Source organism: Scomber japonicus, chromosome 12 (assembly GCF_027409825.1).
Source record: "Scomber japonicus isolate fScoJap1 chromosome 12, fScoJap1.pri, whole genome shotgun sequence".
NCBI classification, from domain to species: domain Eukaryota; kingdom Metazoa; phylum Chordata; class Actinopteri; order Scombriformes; family Scombridae; genus Scomber; species Scomber japonicus.
Window position 1 is genome coordinate 32354573 of NC_070589.1, and position 23670 is coordinate 32378242.

Below are 23670 nucleotides of genomic sequence, written 5' to 3' on the forward strand. Positions count from 1 at the left end.
ACAATAAAGTTCTCGGCACACAGCATATGATAGTTTTCCTCTTTTGTTAACGACGAGTACAGAAAAACAATCACTGGACACAGTCTGGTTCTGCTGCAGCCAAATTTCAGACAGAAAAAAATGATATATATAATATAAATATTAGGGCTGTCAGCGTTAACACATTAATTGCGATGAGATTACAGGCTGATCATAACGCATTAATTGTTTTAATCGCGTTAATCTCTCCTCACTCACTGTTACAGATCGCTGTTATAATGGAGCTGTGTAAACTGTGCACAGCATGTATTCATATGGTAGAGTCTTCCTGCTACTGTCGTATTCCTGCTCCGTCTGCACATTGTTGGACTTTCCTTCTAGTAGCAGATGTTGATATGAGCCGTCATTCAGGCCGGTATCTTCACAGGGAACATGGAGCGCACACACCAAAAGAAGAAAAAAGATGTGTTTTATCGTTTATTTGCACGTCATGTGTTCTTTTTATAAAGTCACTGAGGTTCAAACAAATAACGAGTCCAGTTTTAACAATGTAAGGAGAAGTCCAGATATTTATCTTCACATGTAGGGAGGAAAAGTAAGAAGTAAAGCACAGATACCTGGAAACTCTACTGAAGAACAGTAATGACGTACAGATACTTTGTTACCTCCCACCTCTGACTGAAATGTATTTCTAGTATCTGTATACTGTACGATACTTCACCACAAGCACTTTACTATGTGTGAAAAGTGCTTTACAGATAAAGCCTGATTAAATGTCAGCTGTTGAATATATATTATACTCAGCAATCCAAATAATGAATGAAAAGCTTCACAGCTGTATTGAGGAGGCTTGAGCAGGCGTTCCGCTAACATTAATATGAAGTGTGAGGAAGGAGACAGCGTGTCTCTCTGTTAACATGGAGGACCAACGGTGGTAATGGAAGCATTAACCCAGGAAGTGTTAGTGCCTCATCTCACTCTGCCTCCACAGCTCCACTTAAGCTCATTAAAGGTCTCTCTGCAGCCCGCCACTCTAATAACAACATGAACTTAACGTGGAGGAGTTCAGCAGATTGAAGGCTGTTCCAACACTCTGTCACCCCCCCCCCCCCCCCCCTGCCGCCCCCCTCAGTGGACTGATGTACGGCTGCGGCTGTCATGATGGCGCTAAACACTCACCTGCTTCGACCGCCGACTCCCATTCATCTGCTGCTCAGTGGGTCTGATAGACGGACGTGTGTGTTTGTGTGTGTGTGTCACAGCCCGCTTCATGAGGCTAATGGAGTGAGAGCTTGTACACCAGATGGTAATGAGAATACAGTCAACCCTTCAGCTCAGGGGAGGAAATGTGGCTTCAGTTCAAGAATACACCAAAAAGTGTGTAAGTGTGTAAGTGTGTGTGTGTGTGTGTGTGTGTGTGTGTATGTTAGCTAGAGCTGCAACAATAACTCAACTAATCGATTACTTTTCAACTATTAAATACATTTTTAATTGTCTCAACTATTTTGATAAGAGTGTGATATTAATACTGCATAGATTTTAGAGCACACTCAAAGAAATATAACATCTGAAATATTTTTTTGATAATGAATTTAATGCTGTGGATCATTTTTTAAGAAATATAAATACTAAATTATCTGATTCCAGCTTCTTAAATGTGAATATTTGTGGTTTCTTTCATCGACTGTGACAGTAAACTGAATATCTTGTTGTGTTGTGGACAAAACAAGATGTTTGAAGACAACGTCATCTTGGACTTTGGGAAACACTGATTGAGATTTTTTCGCCATTTTATGACATTTTATAAACCAAACAACTAATACAGACAATAATAGACAATGAAAATGAGCATTAGTTGCATCCTTAGTGTTAAATCTTTATGGATGCTCCTGGAGGAGGGGCGGTTCTCTCCTTCACCCCTCAGAGCTCAGACCCTATAACCCTCGTACTGTCATCTATCAGTTGACCCTCACATACATACACACACACATCAGACCATGGTCACTTTTAGGGATATTACATAGACTGACATTCATTTTCTGGAGACTAATAATCTAACCATCACCATTACTCACCTTACCCTAACCTTAACCACAGACCTAAACATTTACCCTTTTCCTGGGCCCGGTTCCAGGCTTATTTCATTAGTCTGGCTCATTTTATTGCTGCTGTATTTCTTTTTGTTTAAATTCTTTATATGTCTCCAGCAGAAGTGTCTACTGGAGATGGCTTCTGCTGTGTTGTGGTGGATTTTGCCATCGTGAATCAGTTTGATCTGTGTTTGGCGTCATGGGCTGCTTATGAGTGCCGTGTACACACAATGAGTCTGAATACTCGAACCTGTCTTTAATTAGTCTGATTGCGTGAATGTGGATCGGCCTTCATGAAACTGCTTTAGCCTGATCTCATTTGTTAGGCTCATTCAAGTCAGGTGTTAAACAATAAGCCCCGCTTTTCTGAGCAGGCTTTATAGAACGGACCCCCAATTAACTGATCCTTAAGTAATATGAGATTTATTTTGTGAAGAATTGGTGATTTTGGTTTTCGTTTGATGTTTTAAATGATTTGAATAATTCATGATGTGATAAATATATTCTTTATGATGTTGTGAAAAGTGGGGACTATTTCCTACTATGTATGTTTTTCCATAGTGTTTTCATTAGTTTAGATTGGGCGGAGTGATACGCTGCTCAATGAAGTCATGCATCAAGTTTGTTGTAAGTCTTATGTCGGTGCCACCAAGGTGCCACTTGTCTTTTCTACACACACACACACACACACACACACACACTGTATTCCACTAACACTCTTAATGTTTCTCTGCAGGCAGAAGGAGAAGAAGCCGAAGCCTCCAAGAACTCTGATAACAGCTGACGGACGAGTCCTGAACGTCAATGAACCCAAGTATGAACTGAGCCGTGAAACATGCAGAAAATAACACTACTCACAATTAAAGGGTCAAACATGCTGTTTGATACAGTGCTGATGTAGTCTTTTGCTGACAGCCTAATATGTGACTGGAGTTTAGTTTGTGCTGCTCTCATTTTCAACTATTGTGACAGTTTGATTTGAAAAGATCTTGAAAGTATCCACTAAAAACCAAACTGCTCCTGGTAGTGAACTATAAAACGCTACATAAACGGAGTCCATAAAAGTGAAAGTAGCATTAAACAAAGGAGACGAGATGTTTTTATATATTCTCAAAGCTTTGTAATTATATTATCCTTTTCACTCAGCAACGCTCAACATATGAGTTGAAAGCATAGACTGTATAAAAGAAATGGACGTAACATCCGTGACGTCACCCATTGGTTTGTGGACTGCTGCTCGGAAGCCAATAGTTTCGGATCTAGGCAGCGCCATCTTGAAAATTTCAGGTGCATGCTGGAAAAAATAAAATCACGGATTCTACTTATATGGTCATGAGGCGGGGCCATGGGCGGAGCGGGGAGGTTGCTATGGTTGCGAGGGCTGGATCTCGAGGACATTGGGCAATCAACCTGTCAATCAGGACGTAGCCACGCCCTAATGCATACCCTGCTTTATCGTCACATATAAAATCAGGGAGGCCAAAATGTCCCAAATGAACATCATACTGCATTGAAGAAGGCTTTAAACTAGCGATTGAGACCATAAACACATTTTGAAAACGTTTACTGAGGTTAGAAATCAAGTGAGAAGTTGGTGAATTCTCCATTGACTTGTATAGAGACGGTCGCCCCCTGGTGGCCTTTTGATAGAATGCAGCTCTAAGTTACTTCCGCGTTAGCCTCATTTCAGAGGACCGGAGCCCCCCGCCTGGCTGAAAGAAGTATAAGTTAGTGAAATGCATTAATAAAAAATTACTCAGTCTCAGTAGGATATGTCAGCTTCGCCACAACAAATAATCCTGCACATGTACCTCAGCATCGCCTCGTCTTCTCTGGGAACTTACAAAGAGAAAATAATGAGTGATTGATTATTTCAGCACAGTCTGCTCAGAAAAATGCCTCATTGTTTCCAGAAACGTTGCTTACAGTCGCTCTGTAATGTTGCAGCGGTTCAGACTCGGCAGCTGTGATTAACTGTGGGGGGGAAAATAATCAACCAGCAGCACAAAGAAACATTTATAATCTGTTCAAGTTCAGTTTTTCTGCTGCTCAGTAAAACACATCCAATCAACCTGCTTCAGTTGTGTTATCGGAAAAAATAATAACAATAAAGGAAACAAGTCACGGCTCGACTGTCACGTTTAACTCTCTCAGCTCTTCATAACCGAGCTGCGTTCACAAACTGCTGCCATCATCAGAGAGCTACAGCAGCGTGTTGATGTGGAGGCGAGCAACCTGATCGCTGTGGGTTAACCCCCGGTCTCCCTCCATTAGCCAGAGGTTTATACCCAGAGCAAGGCCACGGGGAGGGTGGCGGGAGGAGGGGGGGGGGGGGGGGGTCAAGGCCCTAAAACACGGCTGATTTCATTTGTAATCTGAGCTGAGGACACACTCGGGTCAGCTGTGTGTCCTTTTCTAATGATGAATCACTTTACATGATGCGGGACAGAGCGGTTCACTGCAGCACCGCCATAAAACTCAACCAAACATCTGATCTGTTGAAACTCTCAGCGACCTTTCATGAGCGGCTCGTTAAGTCCTGTTCGGTGGGTCGATGCGTCTCATATAGAATACTTCTTATAGGCATTTATATAGTACATTTCATACACAATGGCAACTCAATGTGCTTTACATAAAACAAGCATTTAAAACAAATAATTGGAAACAATAAAACATAAAATCATGCAAATTGAGGAATTGTGTGTTTTCAGGCTCGACTTCTGTCTCACCGAAGACGATGAAAACAACTCGATCGTCTTAGACCTGGCTGTCTACAGGTACGACTGACGATCCACACATATAAAGAAGGATATATTACATTAAAAAGACTGTAAATGTGGAAGATATCAGACTGCTGAAGCCTCATATAAGCTTCAGATACTGTATATTTTTGCTCTTTTGCCCCCACCCACACAGACACATGGACACCTCTCTGCTCGACATCGATATCCAGACGACGTACGCCAGAGTGACCATCAAAGGAAAGGTACTGTGCTGCTTTTAATTAACAGATTAATTTAAAAACACAGATTTAAAGGTGCAGTGTGTAGGATTTACTGACACCTAGTGGTGAGGTTGAACATCTAAACACCAATACCTGACCTTCACCCTCTCAAAGGATGTAGGAGAACGGACAGATGCTACGAAACTTGCAAAAAATGAGAAAGGCAAATTTGTTTGGTTTGTCCTTTCTGGGCTACTATAGAAGCGTAGCGGCCTTTATGGATGATGCTCCTCTGAGAGCTACTATCTTATTGCTGTTATCAGTCTCTTAGAGACGTTTCTAATGCTGACCTCACACCAAACGGTTTCCACACTCACAGACTAAATGTCTAAAGTCAGAAAGAAATCATGATAGGTGCAGCACGCTCCTGTCATTTCCATCAGTTAGGGTGCTTTCACACCACTAGTTGGATTATTTGGTCCGCACCAGGCAGTAAAATAGTTACATACATGAGCATACAGACTGTGGTGTGGTCCACGTTCACACCTGCAAACGAACCAAGATTGGTCCGATTGACGTTCCCTCATCTTCCGGTAGGTCGGCATTTGGTGCAGACTGAGACCAACTCTTTTTGGAGGTCTCGGTCCGCTTGATTTAGTGTGCACCCGAGTGCAATTGATACTTTCACACCAACGAAAAAGAAACAAACTAAGAGCTTTTGGTCCGAATGGACTGTTTAGTGCGGACCAACTGCTGTTGGTGTGAAAGCACCCTTAGTGTAAAATGGTAATCTGAGCTGTTTTAGGTCAGTACCACTCAATCTGTTCCTAGTCTTTGCCACGTGGACCTCAATGAAAAGCTCAAAATTCACAATAAGAATGTGGTTGTCGTCTGTAAATAGTGACGCTACAAGATTCACAGTATTTGTAAAATCATAGTGTGAGACCAGCCGGTGACTAAACTCTTCTGATGTATGAGTAGCATAACCAAACTAACAGGATCAATCTCTTCTTATTAAAGGAACATGTCACCCAGTGCAGCGATGTGACTCAATGATGTGTTTTTATTAGTTTTTGAACATCAACAAGAAGAAAAAGAGATATCAGACTTTGAATACACACATAATACTGCTTAGAAGATCATTTCATTGTTGAACTGGCTCCAAACATAAGATTTGATGACAGAACTGAACAATAAAATACAGAAAATGACCGGACTAAAGCAGCACTTTTAGTTAAAATTTGACCTCTTCTGTCTTTTTCATCACATCTCGTTTGTTTCTGCTTTAACGACGTGATAATAAGATGATTTGTCAACAGTTAGCGTTGATTTATGAGTCCGAATGTCTGCTGTGAATTCATGATGATGGCGCTCGCTGCTGCTGAGTTGGACGCAGGGAGAAGTGTGATGGATGAAGAGTCAGATTTAGAGCAAATAAAAAGGCTGTCAGAAACGGCTGAATCATCAAACCTCATCCTAAGTATGACGTTCTGATACGTTTTATGGAGAGAGAGTTTATTACACCTGCTGTGGAGTCATTTCCCCTCCGTGGACTTGAGCCCCTCTCTCTCTCTCTCTCTTTCTTTCTCTCTCTGGGGTCCGAAAATCTGATCAGCCGAGCGTGGATGTTTAGAATAAAATACAACCTGCAAGTCGGCTGAGCTACCTGCCAACGAGTGGAAGATTCAGTGTCAGCAGACGTTGAGTATTTATCTTGTGTCAGGTGATTTTTTATCAGTCTTGAGTGTGGTGTGGTTTATTGTAAAAAAAAAAAAAAGAAAAAAAGGGGGAAGCTCAGTCCTGCATGTCATCGTAACCACAGAGTTACCTCCAGGTGTCGGCTCACTCCGTCATATTTCCTCTCAGCAGCTTCAACGAGGATTTTAATCTCCAGCAAACAGACCGCAGCGACCTTTAAGCCTGATTAAACAGCTGTTTGCACACACATAAATCCAAAACCTGTAATTTTTCCTGTTTGTTTGTTTCTTGTTCCCTGTTTTTCACCCTCCAGAAAAGAAAAAAAAAACCTCAACAAATTACAAAATACAGGAGCAGGAATGCTTTGAATGTCACGGCTCTGCTGCAAGCTGCTGTTAGCGTATTTATGGATGGTTGTTTTACGCCAGGGGTCGGCCTGATTGGACGGGTGTGGTGATTTACGCAGTGATACATCAACGCAGGGGCCCTTTAAAACTTCCCCTCTTAATATGAAGTCATTTAAAAGGTGGCAGCGGGGGTGGATTGACTGGTGGGAGTCATCTGAGAGGTGCGTAGATCACGTCAGACACATACGACCACTGCGGCACCACAAGATGAGATGCAGTTTGGGAGTTTTCCCTAAACCCCCCCCCCCCCTCCTCCTCTTCCTTCTATATGATATTATAAAAGATTGAAGATTGAAATAAGCCTTATTAAATGCTGTTTTTCCTCCCCATGTGGATACTTTTGGCTCTCATGGGATTTCAGTCAGGTGATTGATTGCCACTGAGCTATTCTGGTCACTCTCTCAAGTCTTTCTTTGGGAAAATGTGCCTATAAAAAGAGCGGCTAATGATTAAAGTCATTTGACACTCGGGGACAGTGTTTGGTGCCAGATCAGCGCATTAATCTTGCTAATTAAAGTTGTGAATAATTTAAACTCTGCAGATATTTCAGATGGTGCTGCCTGCCGAAGTGAAGCCGGACAGCTCGACAGCGCAGAGGTCCCAAACCACCGGACACCTGGTGCTCACCATGCCCCGAGTACGTGCACTCACACACACATCTGCTGCTCATGCACGTGCACACCTGAGCCAGAGGCCGGTGGGGTGCAAGGTTATGATAGTTTTAGTCTTAGTTTTAGTTTTTCAGGTATTAAGAGAAAGCCTTGATTTGTAGAAGCTGAAATCATCAAGTCCTTTTTAATTTCCACGAAGATGGCTTAGGGTTAGGGTTAGCTGGAAGGAAGGATGAGAGGAAGGAAAGGAAGGGAAGAAGGAAAGGAAGGGAGGGAGGAAACAAGGAAGGAGGGAGGGAGGGAGAAAGGGAGTCTTAGTTTTTCAGGTATTAAGAGAAAGCCTTGATTTATAGAAGCTGAAAAGGATGAAAGAAGGAAGGAAATGAGGAAGGAAAGGAGGAAGGAAGAAGGAAGGAAAGGAGGGAGGAAAGGAAAAGAAGGGAGGAAGGAAAGGAAGGAAGGGACGTATGAGGGAGGGAGGAAGGAAGGGAGGAAGGAAGAAGGAAGGAAAGGAGGAAGGAAGAAGGTAGGAAAGGAGGAAGGAAAGGAGAAAGGAAGGGAGGAAAGGAAAGAAGTTGATATCCGCTATGCTGCCCCCCTCTGGAGGGGTTAGGGGTAGCAGCATAGCGGCTGCTGCAGGACAGGAAGTAATCGAGGGAGAAAACAAAGCTGAATTTATCTGTAGTTCAGTTTTAGTTAGTTTTATATTGTTCATTGTAGTTTTTATTTTAATTTCAGTTTACTAAATTATTCTTTCATTGCTAGTTTTAGTTTTAGTTTTAGTTTTCGTTAACTATAATAACCCTTGTCGGCTGATGCATGTCACACCTTCAGGAGATGAAACTTTTTTTTAAGGATTTCTTTAATGAATAGGTTTTTCCAGTTGGAGCAGAACAAGGTGGTGATGTCATACATTTATTTTTAATACAATATCTGCACTGAAAGCATCATCTGCTGCCCAGCCAGGAAACTCCTTCTTAAAGCAATTAAGGACATGATCAATAGTCCTCCGTGTGTAAAATTGCTTTTTTGGTGTTCATCTGCAGCTAATATGAGAATTCAGCAGTTCAGTGTCGGAAAAATCAAGTGCAAATTTTTCAAAGTTAGTCTCACAAAAAAAGTATTAAGAAGTTCTTGCTTTGTGTTACTGTTCCTCTGCTGTGGCTCAACAAGGAAGCACAAGGTGGACTAACTTTAGAAGATACTCACTCAGGTTTTACACATACAACCCAAAACCTCTCGGTAGGGCTGGGCATGGACATTTCGATTAATTGTGGTGTTCACTGTTGCCATGACAACAAAGGTTGCATATCTTTAACCTTCCTGTTGTCCTCGAGTCAAGGAAGGAAGGAAGGAAGGAAGGGATGAAGGAAGGAAAGGAGGAAAGGATCAAAGAAGGAAGGTAGGAGGGAGGGAGGGTGAAAGGAAAAGAGGAAGGAAGGAAAGAAGAACAGAGGAAAGAAGGAAGGGGGAAGGTAGAGGGGAGGAAAGAAAGAGAAAAGAAAGGAAGGAAGGAAGGAAGGAAGGAGAGAAGGAAGGAAGAAAAGGGGATGAGGGAGGAAAGAAGGAAGGGATGAAAGAGAGAGGAAAAAAGAAAGGGAGAAGAAGGGAGGAAGGACAGCTGGAAGGAAGGAAGGAAGGAACAGTCAAAACAGACGTAGTCAATTTGACCCGGGAGGACTCAGCTCACTAGACTTTTGTGTTTTCTTGTGTGTTAATGCTGATTCCTAACATTAAACCAGTTAGTAGGTTTAGTGTTTTATCTGTGAAGCACAGACACCAAAACCTCAAACTCTCTTTGAATTAAAGTTTGAGATGAATCTTATTAACTGTGTAAAACTCAGAAATGAGGCCAACCAGGAAGTAACTTAGAGCTGCATTCTATCAAAAGGCCACCAGGGGGCGACCGTCTCTATACAAGTCAATGGAGAATTCACCAACTTCTCACTTGATTTCTAACCTCAGTAAACGTTTTCAAAATGTGTTTATGGTCTCAATCGCTAGTTTAAAGCCTTCTTCAATGCAGTATGATGTTCATTTGGGACATTTTGGCCTCCCTGATTTTATATGTGACGATAAAGCAGGGTATGCATTAGGGCATGGCTACGTCCTGATTGACAGGTTGATTGCCCAATGTCCTCGAGATCCAGCCCTCGTAACCATAGTAACCTCCCCGCTCCGCCCATGGCCCCCGCCTCATGCCCATATAAGTAGAATCCGTGTTTTCATTTTTCCCAGCATGCACCTGAAATTTTCTAGATGGCGCTGCCCAGATTCGAAACTATTGGCTTCCGAGCAGCAGTCCACAAACCAATGGGTGACGTCACGGATGTTACGTCCATTTCTTTTATACAGTCTGTGATTATACCAAATTTTTTAGTTTTAATGCCTGTCAAAATTGACCTGAGGACAGGGAGGTTAAAAATAGAGACCTGGTAAAAATGTCAAAATGTCCCTTTAATGAAGGAACTCTATAAATAGAGACAGGTGCTGCTACTATTAATCCTCCATCTGGCTTCTGATGCTTCCTGCTGCCAGTAAACTCTCAGAAATGAACTCACAGATGCTGTTTGCATTAAGTTAATATGGTGTTTTCTTCTTCTCTCTCTCTGTCTCTGTCTCTGTCTCTGTCTCTCTCTCTCTCTCTCTTTCTTCTTCTCTCTCTCTCTCTCTGTATGTCTCTCTCTCTCCCTCTCTCTCTCTCTCTCTCTCTCTGCCTCTCTCTCTCTCTCTGTATGTCTCTCTCTCTCTCTCTCTCTCTCTCTCTCTCTGTTTGATGTTTGATCTTTTAGGCTGAAGGTGAAATCAAAGTGACAAAGCTCGTCCCACGTCCATCCAGAGCCAGTCAGAGCAGACGCAGCAGCTCGCCCACCGACAGGAAGAGGTACAAACACAGCAACTGCTCGGCTCATGATACAGATGTGTTTATAGTGTGACGGACAGGAAGTAGAATCAACAGCACAAACACTCCTAAGCTCTTTATTACTCATCTGGATACGCTCCTCTTGGTTTACTCAACATTTTCATTACATTATCCTTACGTTCAGGGTTGGGCTCCTTCCTTCCTTCCTTCCTTCCATCCTACCGTCCCGCCGTCCTTCCTTCCTTCCGTCCTTCCATCCTACCGTCCCTCCGTCCTTCCTTCCTTCCCTCCTTCCTTCCTTCTGTCCTTCCTTCCTTCTTTCCTTCATTCCTTCCTTCTGTTCTTCCTTCTGTCCTTCATTCCTTCCTTCTGTTCTTCCTTCCTTCTGCCCTTCCTTCCTACCATCCTTCCTTCCTTCCTTCCTTCATTCCTTCTGTCCTTCCTTCTTTCTGTCCTTCCTCCCCTTCCCTCCTTCCTTCCTTCCTTCCTTCCTTCCTTCCTTCCTTCTTTCTGTCCTTCCTCCCCTTCCCTCCTTCCTTCCTTCCTTCCTTCTGTCCTTCCTCCCCTTCCCTCCTTCCTTCCTTCCTTCCTTCCTTCTTTCCGTCCTTCCTCCCCTTCCTTCCTTCCTTCCTTCTTTCAGTCCTTCCTCCCCTTCCCTCCTTCCTTCCTTCTGTCCTTCCTTCTGTCCTTCATTCCTTCCTTCTGTCCTTCCTTCCTTCATTCCTGTCACATTTCCTTCCTTCTGTCCTTCCTTCTGTCCTTCTGTCCTTCCTTCATTCCTTCTTTCTGTCCTTCCTTCATTCCTGTCACATTTCCTTCCTTCCTTCCTTCTGTCCTTCATTCCTTCTTTCTGTCCTTCCTTCATTCCTTCTTTCTGTCCTTTCCCCCTTCTGTAACCTCCTTTGTAATCAGTAACTGTAATTTAATCACACAAAGATGATCATAAAAAGCAAAAATAAACTACACAGAGCTAAAAACACACATTATTACAAACTCATTTCTTGTGACATGACATATAAAAGTTTAGATTTTGGTGTTGGAGCCACAAATTCAAACTTTACGACTGCACATAAAGCAGCTGAGAGGTTTACAAAGCCAGTCTTTAAAATGACTAACTGCACAAATAATTGAAGTAATATTAGAGAGAAGCTGATCTGAAAGGAGGGCAGAGCAGAGAGAGCGATGGATGGGGAACCGGCCCCCCCGATACTGACCTTATTCTGCAGCTCTGTTATCATCCACAGCATCCTCATCTATATTCTGTCTCCTTTTGTCAATGTCCTGAAAAAAGCCAATTATACTTTTAACCCTTTATAGGACACTCATTGAAAGGAAGGAAGGAAGGAAGGAAGGAAGGAAGGAAGGAAGGAAGGAAGGAAGGAAGGTGTTAGGAAGGAAGGATGGAAGGGAGGTGGAAGGGAAGAAGGAAGGAAGGGAGGAAAGAAGGATGGAAGGGAAGAAGGAAGGAAAGGAGGGAGGAAGGAAGGGTGGAAGGGAGGTGGAAGAGAAGAGGGAAGGAAAGTAGGGAGGAAGGGAAGAAGGAAGGAAATGAGGGAGGAAGGAAGGGAGGAAGAAGGTAGGAAAGGAGGGGGGGAAGGAAGGAAAGGAAGGAGTAAGGAATGGAGGAAGAATGATGGAAAGGAGGGAGGGAGGAAGGAAGGAAGGAAGGAAGGGAGGGAGGGAGGGAGGAAGGATGGAAGGAAGGGAAGAGGGAGGAAGGGAAGAGGGAAGGAAAGTAGGGAGGAAGAAGGTAGGAAAGGAGGGGGGGAAGGAAGGAAAGGAAGGAGTAAGGAATGGAGGAAGAATGATGGAAAGGAGGGAGAGAGAGAGGGAGGAAGGAAGGAAGGGAGGGAGGGAGGGAGGGAGGGAGGAAGGATGGAAGGGAAGAGGGAAGGAAAAGAGGGAGGAAGGGAAGAAGGAAGGAAAGGAGGGAAGAAGAAAGGGAGGAAGGAAGGGAGGAAGAAGGTAGGAAAGGAGGGGGGGGGAGTAAGGAATGGAGGAAGAAGGTAGGAAAGGATGGGGGGAAGGAAGGAAAGGAAGGAGTAAGGAATGGAGGAAGAATGATGGAAAGGAGGGAGGGAGGGAGGAAGAAAGGAAGGGAAGGAGGATGGGAGGGATACGGAAGGAAGGGAGGAAGGAAGAAGGTAGGAAAGGAGAGAGGAAGGAAGGGAGGAAGAAGGTAGGAAAGGAGGAAGGAAGGAAGGAAGGAAGGAAGGAACAGTCAAAACAGATGGAGGACGACACAAGGGTTAAAATCATGTTTAGTGGCATCAGCAGCTGTCTGAGTCAGAATCTGTAACTAAAGAGAGAAAGTAGAGCAGAGCAGTGAGATGTTTTCTCTCATTCTTCATTCTCTGTTTTCTTCTCGTCGCTCTGCTGATAAACTGCTGATGAACCGGACTAAACTGCCCCCCCCCCCCCTTTACTCCCGTCCAGCAGGGAACCACACTTCAGCTGAGTGTCGTCAGCAGCCACACAGGAGAGACTCTCTGCTGTGTGTGATGATGTTAGAAGTTAAAGGAGACCTGTTAGGGGAAAGAAATAGAGGTTTATGTTTAGTTTTTGGGGCATAAAGCAGATTTACATGCTGTGAAAGTATCAAACCAAATATTCAGTGTGATATGATCTTCCAAAGTTTGAGAAAAAGGGACATTAAAGATAATAATTCATATTATTTATTTATTAAGACTCAAGTTTGGTCTTAACCCTCCTGTTGTCCTTGAGTAAAGGAAGGAAGGAAGGAAGGAAGGCAGGAGGGAGGAAGAGAGGGAGGGAGGGATGGAGAAAGGAAAAGAGGAAGAAAGGAAGGAAAGAAGGAAGGGAGGAAGGTAGGGGAAGGAAGGAGGGAGGGAGGAAGGAAGGAAAGAAGGACAGAGGAAAGAAGGAAGGGAGGAATCTAGGGAGAGGAAGGAAGGAATGAGGATGGAGGAAGGAAAGAAGGAAGGAGGGAGGGAGAAAGAAAAAGAGGAAGGAGGGAGGGAGAAAGGAAAGAGGAAAGAAGGAAGGGAGGAAAGAAGGAAGGGAAGAAGGTAGGGGTAGGAAGGAGAGGAAGGGAAGGAAGGAGGGAGGAAGGAAGGAAGGAAGGAAAGAACGACAGAGGAAAAAAGGAAGGGACGAAGGTAGGGGGAGGAAGGGAAGGAAGGAGGGAGGAAGGAAGAGGGATGGAGGAAGGAGAGGAAGGATGGAAGGAAGGAAGGAAGGAAGGAAGGAACAGTCAAAACAGACGGGGTCAATTTGCCAGGAGGACGACAGGAAGCTTAAAAAGAGGTAGAGGTGGTAAGAGGTAAGCTACACATAAAAATATAGTTAATATATTTTCTCCATAGTTTAAATAGGGTTAGACTCTAATTGGATTTAAACTGAGGAAGGAAGGAAGGAAGGAAGAAAGGAAGGAAGGAAGGAAGGAAGGGGGATGGAGGGAGGGAGGGAGGGATGGAAGGAGGGAGGGACAGAGAGAGGGAGGGAGAAAGGAAAAGAGGAAGAAAAGAAGGAAAGAAAGGAAGGGAAGATGGTAGGGGAGGAAAGAAAGAGAGGAGGAGGGAGGGAGGAAGGAAGGAAGAGGGATGGAGGAAGGACAGAGGAGGAAAGAAGGACGGGAGGAAGGTAGGGGGAAGGAAGGAAGGAAGGAGGGAAGGAAATAAGGAGGGAGGGAGGACGGAAGGAAGGAAGGAAAGAAGGAGGGAGGGAGGAAGGACAGAAGGAAGGAAGAAAGGAAGGAAGGAAGGAAGGAAGGAAGGAAGGAAGGAAGGAACAGTCAAAACAGGACGACAGGAGGGTTAAAACCCATTATCATAGGTAGCCTACACATAAAGATATAGTTAGTATATTTTCTCCATAGTTTAAATAGGTTTGTTCACTAATTGGACTTAAACTGAGGTTCTGTTGGCGTTTCATCCAGTAAAACATGTTTTTCTGTTTATTAAGCTAACAGACAGTAATGCAGTAAGAAATAATAAGTTTATAATATTAATGAGGCATAAAGAGCTGAGCTGAGCTGAGCTGTGGCCTGCAGGCAGCTGGATGGATCAGAGTCAAGTGTTAGGGTCTCGCTTAGTGGTGTTAGTATTTGTTTGGCCTTGAGTTTAATACGCACATATTCAAAATGCCCCCCCCCCAGCTTATCAGGTCCCAGCTGACCTAATTACAGATGCATGTTGTATATTAAACACAGTGCATGATTCATTTTATCAGCAGGGTTGACGATAGCTTCCCTCCCTCTCTGCTAATGACAGCGTATCACACACACACAGATAACCTTGACCGGAGCTGCAGCGTCACAGCGAGAGAGAGAGAGATTCCTCCTTCTCTCTCTCTTTCCTCCCCCTACCTTCCTTCTTTCCTTCCTCTTTTCCTTTCTCCCTCCCTCCCTCCTTCCTTCTTTCCTTCCTTCTTCCCTCCTTTCCTTACTTCTTACTCCCTTCCTTTCGTTCCTCTCTCCCTCCTTCTCTCTTTCTTTCCTCCCCCTACCTTCCTCTCTTCCTTCTTTCCTCTGTCCTTCTTTCATTCCTCTTTTCCTTTCTCCCTCCCTCTTTCCTTCTTTCCTCCCACCCATCCCACCTTCCATCCTTCCTTCCTCCTCCATTCCTTCCTTGCTCCTTTACTTCCTTCTTCCTCCCTTCCGATGAGAGTGGCGCGAGGGAGCGTGGTGGAGAATAGAGAAGGGCAGATATGAGAGAGAGAGAGAGAGAGAGAGAGAGAGAGAGAGAGAGAGAGAGAGAGGGAGAGAGGGAGAGAGAGAGAGAGAGAGAGAGAGAGAAAGAGAGAGAAACACACTCAGGACTCCTAGTTATTCTTTAAATGTGACCCAAATACAACATCAACTGATAGTAGTAGTGAATAAATCAAAATGTATTTATTCAGTTAACAGTGTGAGACTTTTAGGTTCGGTTGGGTTCAGGTTAAAGTCTCCCTCCACTCAACACTGTAACATCCTAACACTTATTTAATAGACTCACACATCTGGAATAAATTAAAAAAAACAGGAGCTGGACCATCAAACTTAAAAGTCCACACAATGCAGGTATAATTTAATGAGATATCAAGAGTGACATTTTCGAGCCTCCTGCTCTTCAGATTAAAATAAGAATGTAGTCGCCATCATATTTAAAGTGAGAGATATCTTTATTAGACTATATCCAGCCAGCATGTCCATGTGGGCCCCAATAGGGTTCAATTTGGGCTGAAAATATGGGTCCTAAGTGGGTTTGTCCAAAATTTCCATGGTGACCCCACCTGTATTTGCCCATATGGGGTCTTAGTGGGATCAGAATGGACCTTAAATGGGGCCTATTTAGCCAGCCCACTTTTGTTTCAGAAACATGGGCCCCACATGGGCTTCACATGTGGGACCCATGTTTCTGAAACAATAAGGGGCCATTATAATTTGTCCTGTTTATGCCAATGCCAGCTTAGCCCACTTACATCCCTTATGGGGCTCATACAGTCAGCCAATGTGGGCTTCACATGTGGGGCCCATGTTACTTAAAACCATGTGGGACCCACAACATTTGCACAGATCAAGCCCACTCAGTACCCACATAGCCCACTTTTGACCCATGTGGGGCCCTCATGGACATGCTGGCTGAGGAGGAGTTCTTTAAAATAAAGTAACACTGACTGTTGGCAGGAAGCTGGTAACAAATAAGGGTCTCCCATTTTAAAGACTGACATTTTGCTGACCTGTCCACCTCGACCCCCCTCCCCCTCCCCCTCTGTGACCTCGCTCCGCATTAACATCACCTTATTTCCTCCTCTGCTCATAATTATTCACCGAGTGTTTTTTGCATATTTGCTGAAATAACCGCGACTCAGCTTGCATTGAAAACAGGTGAAATGATCCAAAATCAGCTGATATATATTTCTACTTCAGAAGGTATGACTCAGCATTTTATTAAATTATATAATCGCTGCTCATCTTCCTGTTTGCATTAGAGTCTGACAGAAGGTGACAGTCTCAGTGAGGGTTAGTTTAGGATCAGTCAGAGCAGCTCCACCTCTTAATGATCACATTAAGGCCGCTGAGGCTGAGCTCCGTTTCCTCTCCTTCGCCTGAAGGTTCCGCCCGTCGCCGCCGCCGCACTATCACCATTACCGTTTTACGACCGCGTCCGCTTCTTGTCCTTCAGCCGGCCCCCATCAAACACCGTAAAGAGCCCCGCCGCTATCCCGCTCCTTTAAATTAAACATTGGATAAAAATGCTAAGCTGCTGTTGCTGCTGCGCCACGGCAAGGTGACAGGTGAGCAGCGCCGCCGGCCGCTGAGTTACTGCGTCGTTTGGAGATGATTAGGAGCGACCTTTGACCCCAGGCTTAGCCACTAACTCTATATCCGGCCTCTGGCAAGAATGGAAATGGATCTGAAGGCCATGATTGTGTTTTAAAATGGATTTGGTTGATGACATAAGGCAAGGCGGCGACGTGGGAATTGTATCATGAAGCATTTTATCAAACATTATACTGCAGCTCCTGTCGCCTATGATAATGTCCCCAGAGGTTTTTTTTAAAGGTCAGAGGTCAGGGTCAACTGCAAAGGCAAATCTTTATGTTATTATTATTACATGGCAGTCATTTCCTGCAGCAGGGCGACTGAGCAGCTTCAGGTCCAGAGACAAAGGCTGCATCTAGTGATTATTTTCATTCTGATCAATTCGTTTTTTGATTTTGTTGTATATGGAGTCAATTAATGATAATAATAATAATTAAAGCTGCAAGCAGCGATGAACGGGCCCTCGCCCCCCCATGTATGTCGGTTTACAGATATAATAGGGCTTCGTGCTGGTCAGCGCTCGGGCCCTAATAGTAATGCATTTTATTTGTATAGCACTTTTTGATACTCAAAGACGCTTTACAGAAGCACGGGTAAAAAACCCCCACAGTGAACAATGAATTAAAATAAATATAAAAACAATAAAGTACACTTAAAATGAAATAACACAGTAAAACACGTCTTTAAAATGTTAAGAAACTACTTTAAAATGTCCATGAAAAGGTCTGAGGAGTGAAGGTGATGTCTTCAAATGCCCCCCCCCCCCCCTAAAAAAAAAAAAGTATAAAACCTAAAGATATTTATACAATATAATAAAATATAATCATTTAAAACAGATCAACGTAACAAAGACTGACATTTTAGAAGCTATAGACAATATTTGGCAATCATTGGCAATAATAAATTAATCCTAATAAACTTTTCAGTGTAAGTGTAACACAGAAAGTATGGAAGCTGATGGATGTTTATCATGTGTAGTTTGTGTTGTGTTTCCTCTCGGTTCTGACTCAGATCTCCGCTGTTATCCCGTCTAGTATAACTTTTTTAGAACTGATAGAAATGATGAACAAAACTGTGAAAAACCAACTTGTCAGAAGCCAGAATGAGATCACAGACATCAGATCCTTCTTAGCGTCAGCAGATGAAAGATGAAAAAGAAATATAAAACCAGACAAATTTAGACAAGATTGTAAAAGTTAAGAAAAGAGAATGTCACACACTTCGTCTTCGTCTTCTTCTTCTTCGTCTTCTTCTTCTTTGTCTTCTTCTTCGTCGTCTTCTTCTTCTCCTTCTTCTTCTTCATCTTCGTCTTCTCCTTCTTCTTCTTCGTCTTCTTCTTCATCTTCTTCTTCGTCTTCTTTGTTGTCTTCTTCGTCTTCATCTTCTTCTCCTTCTTCTTCTTTGTCGTCTTCTTCTTCGTCGTCTCCTTCGTCGTCTCCTTCATCTTCTTTGTTGTCTTCTTCGTCTTCATCTTCTTCTTCTTCTTCTTCTTTGTCTTCTTCTTCGTCTTCATCTTCTTCTTCTTCGTCGTCTTCTTCTTCGTCTTCTTCTTCGTCTTCATCTTCTTCTTCTTCTTCGTCTTCTTCTTCTTTGTCTTCTTCTTCTTCGTCGTCTCCTTCGTCGTCTCCTTCATCTTCTTTGTTGTCTTCTTCGTCTTCATCTTCTTCTTCTTCTTCTTCTTTGTCTTCTTCTTCGTCTTCATCTTCTTCTTCTTCGTCGTCTTCTTCTTCTTCTTCGTCTTCTTCTTCGTCGTCTTCTTCTTCTTCGTCTTCTTCTTTGTCTTCTTCTTCCTCTTCGTCCTCTTCGTCTTCCTCATCTTCTTCGTCTTTGTCTTCATCTTCTTCTTCTATGTCTTCTTCGTCTTCTTCTTCTTCGTTGTCTCCTTCGTCGTCATCTTCTTCTTCGCCTTCTTCTTCTTCTTCATCTTCTTCTGCGTCGTCGTCTTCTTCTTCGTCGTCTTCTTCTTCTTCTTCGTCTTCATCTTCTTCTTCTTCGTCTTCTTCTTCGTCGTCTTCTTCTTCGTCGTCTTCTTCTTCTTCGTCTTCTTCTTCCCCTTCTTCTTCTCCTTCTTCTTCTTCGTCTTCTTCTTCTTCTTCTTCCCCTTCTTCTTCTCCTTCTTCTTCTTCCCCTTCTTCTTCTCCTTCTTCTTCTCCATCTTCTTCTTCGTTTTCTTCTTCTTCTTCTTCCCCTTCTTCTTCTCCGTCTTCTTCTTCTTCTTCTTCTTCTTCTTCTTCTTCTTCTTCTTCGTCTTCTCCCTCTTCTTCTTCGTCTCTTCATGTTAATCCCAGACTGTCAGCTCTGCAGCGTTTGCAGTCTCGTCGTAATAATGAACGTCGGAGTCCCTCAGGATCTGATTTGATTATCTGTGTTTACACCACGGACAGAATAACCGCTGTGTTCATCCTCCAACCCCTGACCCCTTCCTCCTCCTCCTCCTCCTCCTCCACGCCTCCTGATATCTCCACATCGCCACCGGTTTTAAACTTGACAGCAAATTACTTTATCAATATTGCACCATCTGCAGTTATCAGTCTGCGGTTCTCTCATTATAACATCTTCCACGTCTGATAATAAAGTGAGAAAGGCTTGAGACTCGAGTGCTCTGTTGGCGATCCACGAACCTCATTACCTGTGAGATATAATGACCGGCGGGGCCTTTGCCTTGGGTGACCTATTACAGGGAACCATTTTGGACCTCCTAACCAGGGGGAGGGCATCAGTATAGAGGAGCTCTGGAGTAATGAGTCCATCCATCTTGCATAAGGAAGTGCTGACGATTAGGTTTACCTGCCTGTTACTAAGATGAGTGCGAAGGCTAAACTTAGACCGGGCTTCAAGATGTCGTTAATCTTATCCGAGCCTCACTCCTCCACCTCCTGATCATGATTATACCGTAGATTCATTTAGTCGCCGTCTAAAAGGCAACTTATATTAACATTGCTGTACACTTTTCTGACTATAATTACATCCATTTTAATGTTCAGACAGAAAGCAAAGTGACGTCATGCACACGAATTAGACCGCCGGACTGTTTGGTGTTTGTCTATCTGGAGGCTAGCTAGCAGCAGACACGCCCATCACGTCTGTCCCAGTGTGTGTGTGTGTGTGTGTGTGTGTGTGTGCGTGTGTGTGTGTTCAGTTCATCTTCTGACTGAATTCACCACACACTTTGGCTCTTTTCTGTTATTTCCCTCCAGTCTGTCCTTCCTCCTCTCTTCCTCTCGCCTCTGTGCGTTGATGAAGTAGATTCATGAAGCCTTGGGAGGTGCAGGGTTGTATTTTAGGCACTAAAAGTGAAGTGAGGATGCTCAGAAAGATAATGCCATGAATAGATTTTTATTTATTAGTAGGGATGCACGATAACTTTTTTTTTAAACCGATACCGATAACCGATAACATTCTGCTTCCAAAGGCCGATACCGATACCGATAACCGATAACATTCCTGGAGATAAGAAAGACTAATGCGCAAAAGTGGATTGAATATATATCATGACATCAATACTATAAATAAAACCAAAAACAGTTTCAACTCTTAAAATGAAGGTATTTATTTTTTCAGATGAAAAACTATTAGCAAGCAAACATTTGCTAAAAGATCCAGATCAAATAAAGCTATTTGATATTTCAAATGACCATCAAAAAATAAAGGCCTCTAGAACTGAAATACTTTGCACCAGGTTTTAAAGTAAATAAAGTGAAAATGTGCATTCCACAAGTTCCAAAAAATAAATAATGCACTTCTACAAGTTAGAATCAAATATTTCTTTGTAAACACAAACTGTAAAAATGCATTTCTCACAAATACAATAAAAATGAGGAAAGTGCATTTCTCATAAATACAAAAATAAAAATTAGGAAAAAGTGCATTTCTCACAAATAAAAAATTAGGCACCACTGGCACAAGTTAGACTTGTCTGTTTGAAGTCTGCATTCAACCACTGCGCAGTCAGACTCATCATGCTTACCGGGCTGAAATCACAAGTCCAAATGTCCATGGTGAAGCTTATGTTGTTGTTGTTGTTGTCGTCGATTAAAGTGTGGATGCATTTGGCTATCGCTTCATATTTCGCTGGAAGGCACACATCAGCAAAGTAGCGGCGGCTCGGCATGGTGAATCGCGGCTCCAAGTGAGTAACAAGACGAGTAAAGCCTCTTTCTTCAACGAGGGTGAAGGGCTGGTCGTCTAGCGCCATCATGTCCATGATTAAATTCCCAATAGCTTTAGCCCTTGTGTCATCTCTGGTAAATTTCTTAGACTTCTCGAAAGCCTCACCGATGGGTGTAAGTCCAGGTGACTTCTTAGCGGCTGGCTTGTTACCGCCTTTAGCGGAGCAGGCGTCCTCGTACGCTTTGAAAACTCCGTCAAATCGATGGTTGTGTTGTAGGTGACTTCTCAGGTTGGAAGTATTGAAGGAGATGCCACTTCTCCCTCCCCGTGGTATTTTTCGTGAACATTTGTTGCAAACAGCCAGTGAATTGTCCTCCTCCGAAACTTTAAAAAAGTCCCACACTACTGCCGCCATCTTGTACGCTTGTTGTGATGTTGTGATGCATTCAGGTGGTGACGGAAATTCACCTTTACCTGTTTGCAAGTCATTTTCCGACCTTTTATGTTCATGTTTCTATGATTTAAGTGTGATATCCTATATTTGTCTTTCAATCAGCAGCAGTTCTTCTCGGTTCACCTGCTCACAGTTTTTCAGGTACTAAGCAGGTCAATTATTTAGTTTATTTTAGTTTATTAGGATCTCCATTGAGCTGGGTAACAGGGTCCTAGGGTCCACAATTAACACAATATTATACAAAAATACAATACAACAAAAAAGATGAATGAAAAAAAGAAAACATGCAAGAGAGAAGCAATACATGTTCAAAGCATGCAGGAAATAAACACTAGGAAGAGGAAAAAGAAATATAAAACCAGACAAATTAAGACAGGATTGGTGCTGGTACTTGATGGGTACTTTAAAAGTTGATCCGGAGCGCAGGTGGTCGAGTGGTTAGAGCGCATGCCATATACGCAGCCGACCCCAGTTCGAATCCCAATCTGCATGACACACACCCCCCTCTCTCTCCCATGTTTCCTGTCAGTCTACTGCTAAATAAAGCATGCCAACAAAATCTTAAAAAAAAAAAAAAAAAAAAGCTGATCTGAAGCTAATATGAAGCTTCAGCGTCCAAATGAGTCTTCATCTTCATCTTCTATGTTTCAGCGTTACAGTGTTTTTAGTATCAAAGTCTTTTTGTTACTATACTTCCACCACAGAGAAACAGGAAACACTAAGAGGGAATCTGATGCTCCTTCCTTCCTTCCTTCCTTCATTTCTTTCTTCCTTCCTCCCTCCCTCCTTCTTTCCTTCCTCCCTTCCTCCCTCCCTTCTTCTTTCCTTCCTCCTTTCCTCTCTCTGTCCTTCCTTCCTTCCTCCCTACTTGTTTTCCTTTCTCCCTCCCTCTCTCCATCCTTCCTGCCTTCCTTCCTTCCTTCCTCCTTTTCTTCCTTCCTCCCTCCATCCTTTCCTTCCTTTTTCCTTCCTTCCATCCTTCTTTCCTCCCACCACAGATCAACAGGGAACACTTAAGAGGAGAATCTGATGCTAAAGGAGGCTGATATGGTAACCATGGTAACGACTCAGCTGGTATCAGTATCACTTTAAGGGTTCTTGGATTGGTGCTGGTATCGTAGCCCTCGTCAGCTGTCTAGAGAAAACCCCCGTGACCCCTGAAATGAACGAGTGATAGATAAACTCTTAAAGAAAAAAGGTTGAAAGGTGAAGTTTCAGGCAGGAGTTCAGCATCGTAGCATCAAACCACGCATTAGCTGGCAGCCTCCTCTGACTCCATGTGACTCGCTCCTGTCTGGTTCTTATCTGAACGCCAGCAGATGGGATTAAGATCAGTCCTGTGACATCACATCACCTCCAGTCCAGACGTTAATCCTCTGCGGATCGGGCGGCCGCAGACACTGAACAGAACCAGCTGATGTCGTTACAGCGGCCGATTACAACTCAATTAGCTCCCCATCGCCAAAAACCGAGAGTGATTAGCTTAGCGTCGTCATCGTGCTGCAGACGTCAACGAGGCTCGCTGCTCTTACATTAGTATCGAGTGAAGCTTCGTCACCATCATCATCATCATCATCATCATCATCTTCTGGGAGAAAGAATGTGTTAAGACTTTGGTACCAGGAATAAAAATCCAATTAATTTTTTTTCATGTAGACAAAGTGACTGACAGTTGGAGCTCTTTTACAGTTTGGACAGAGATGAATCTTTTATATTTGATGAAATGATGAAAAAGCCTCTGAAAATTTCCCCAAAATGTCTCAAATGAGGCAGCAGACGGCACTTTGGTTCATTTTATCTGAGAAGAAATTAAAAACCTCAATAAATAAATAACTTAAAATCAATGATAGATGCTCAAATTCCACCTTAAATCAAAACTGAGGTGAATTTAAACTAAGAAAAATTATCATATTGTTCAAAAATACATTTTATTTTGGTAACTTTTGTTACTGCTCCGAATTTTAATGTATTTATTGATTAAATATCTTTATTTTCTTCCACTAGAGAAGATAAAACTTCACTTTTTATCTCATATTTGGAAAAATACAAACATCAGCCAGATAGTACACTTACAACAAAGCATAAATAATATATAATTAAACATTTTATAAGCCTTAATCCTCATTGAAAAGTAAAATAATTGTTAAATTCAGCTCCAATATCAACCAACCCAATGAATGAAATATAAAAAATAATAATTTATAAAGAGCAGATTTTTTGTTATGAAAAAATATAGTTTAACCCTCCTG

The 23670-nt window shown here is 43.0% G+C and overlaps 1 protein-coding gene across 1 annotated transcript in view; it reads left to right on the top strand.

Annotated features, from left to right (window-relative positions):
• Nucleotides 1-23670, top strand: part of dnaaf11 (dynein axonemal assembly factor 11) — a 54307-nt gene that overhangs the window by 22040 nt on the left and 8597 nt on the right. Inside the window, 5 exon segments of the mRNA XM_053329517.1 lie at nucleotides 2813-2883; nucleotides 4781-4846; nucleotides 4986-5055; nucleotides 7660-7755; nucleotides 10522-10613. Of these exon segments, the coding sequence (XP_053185492.1) occupies nucleotides 2813-2883; nucleotides 4781-4846; nucleotides 4986-5055; nucleotides 7660-7755; nucleotides 10522-10613 (395 nt within the window).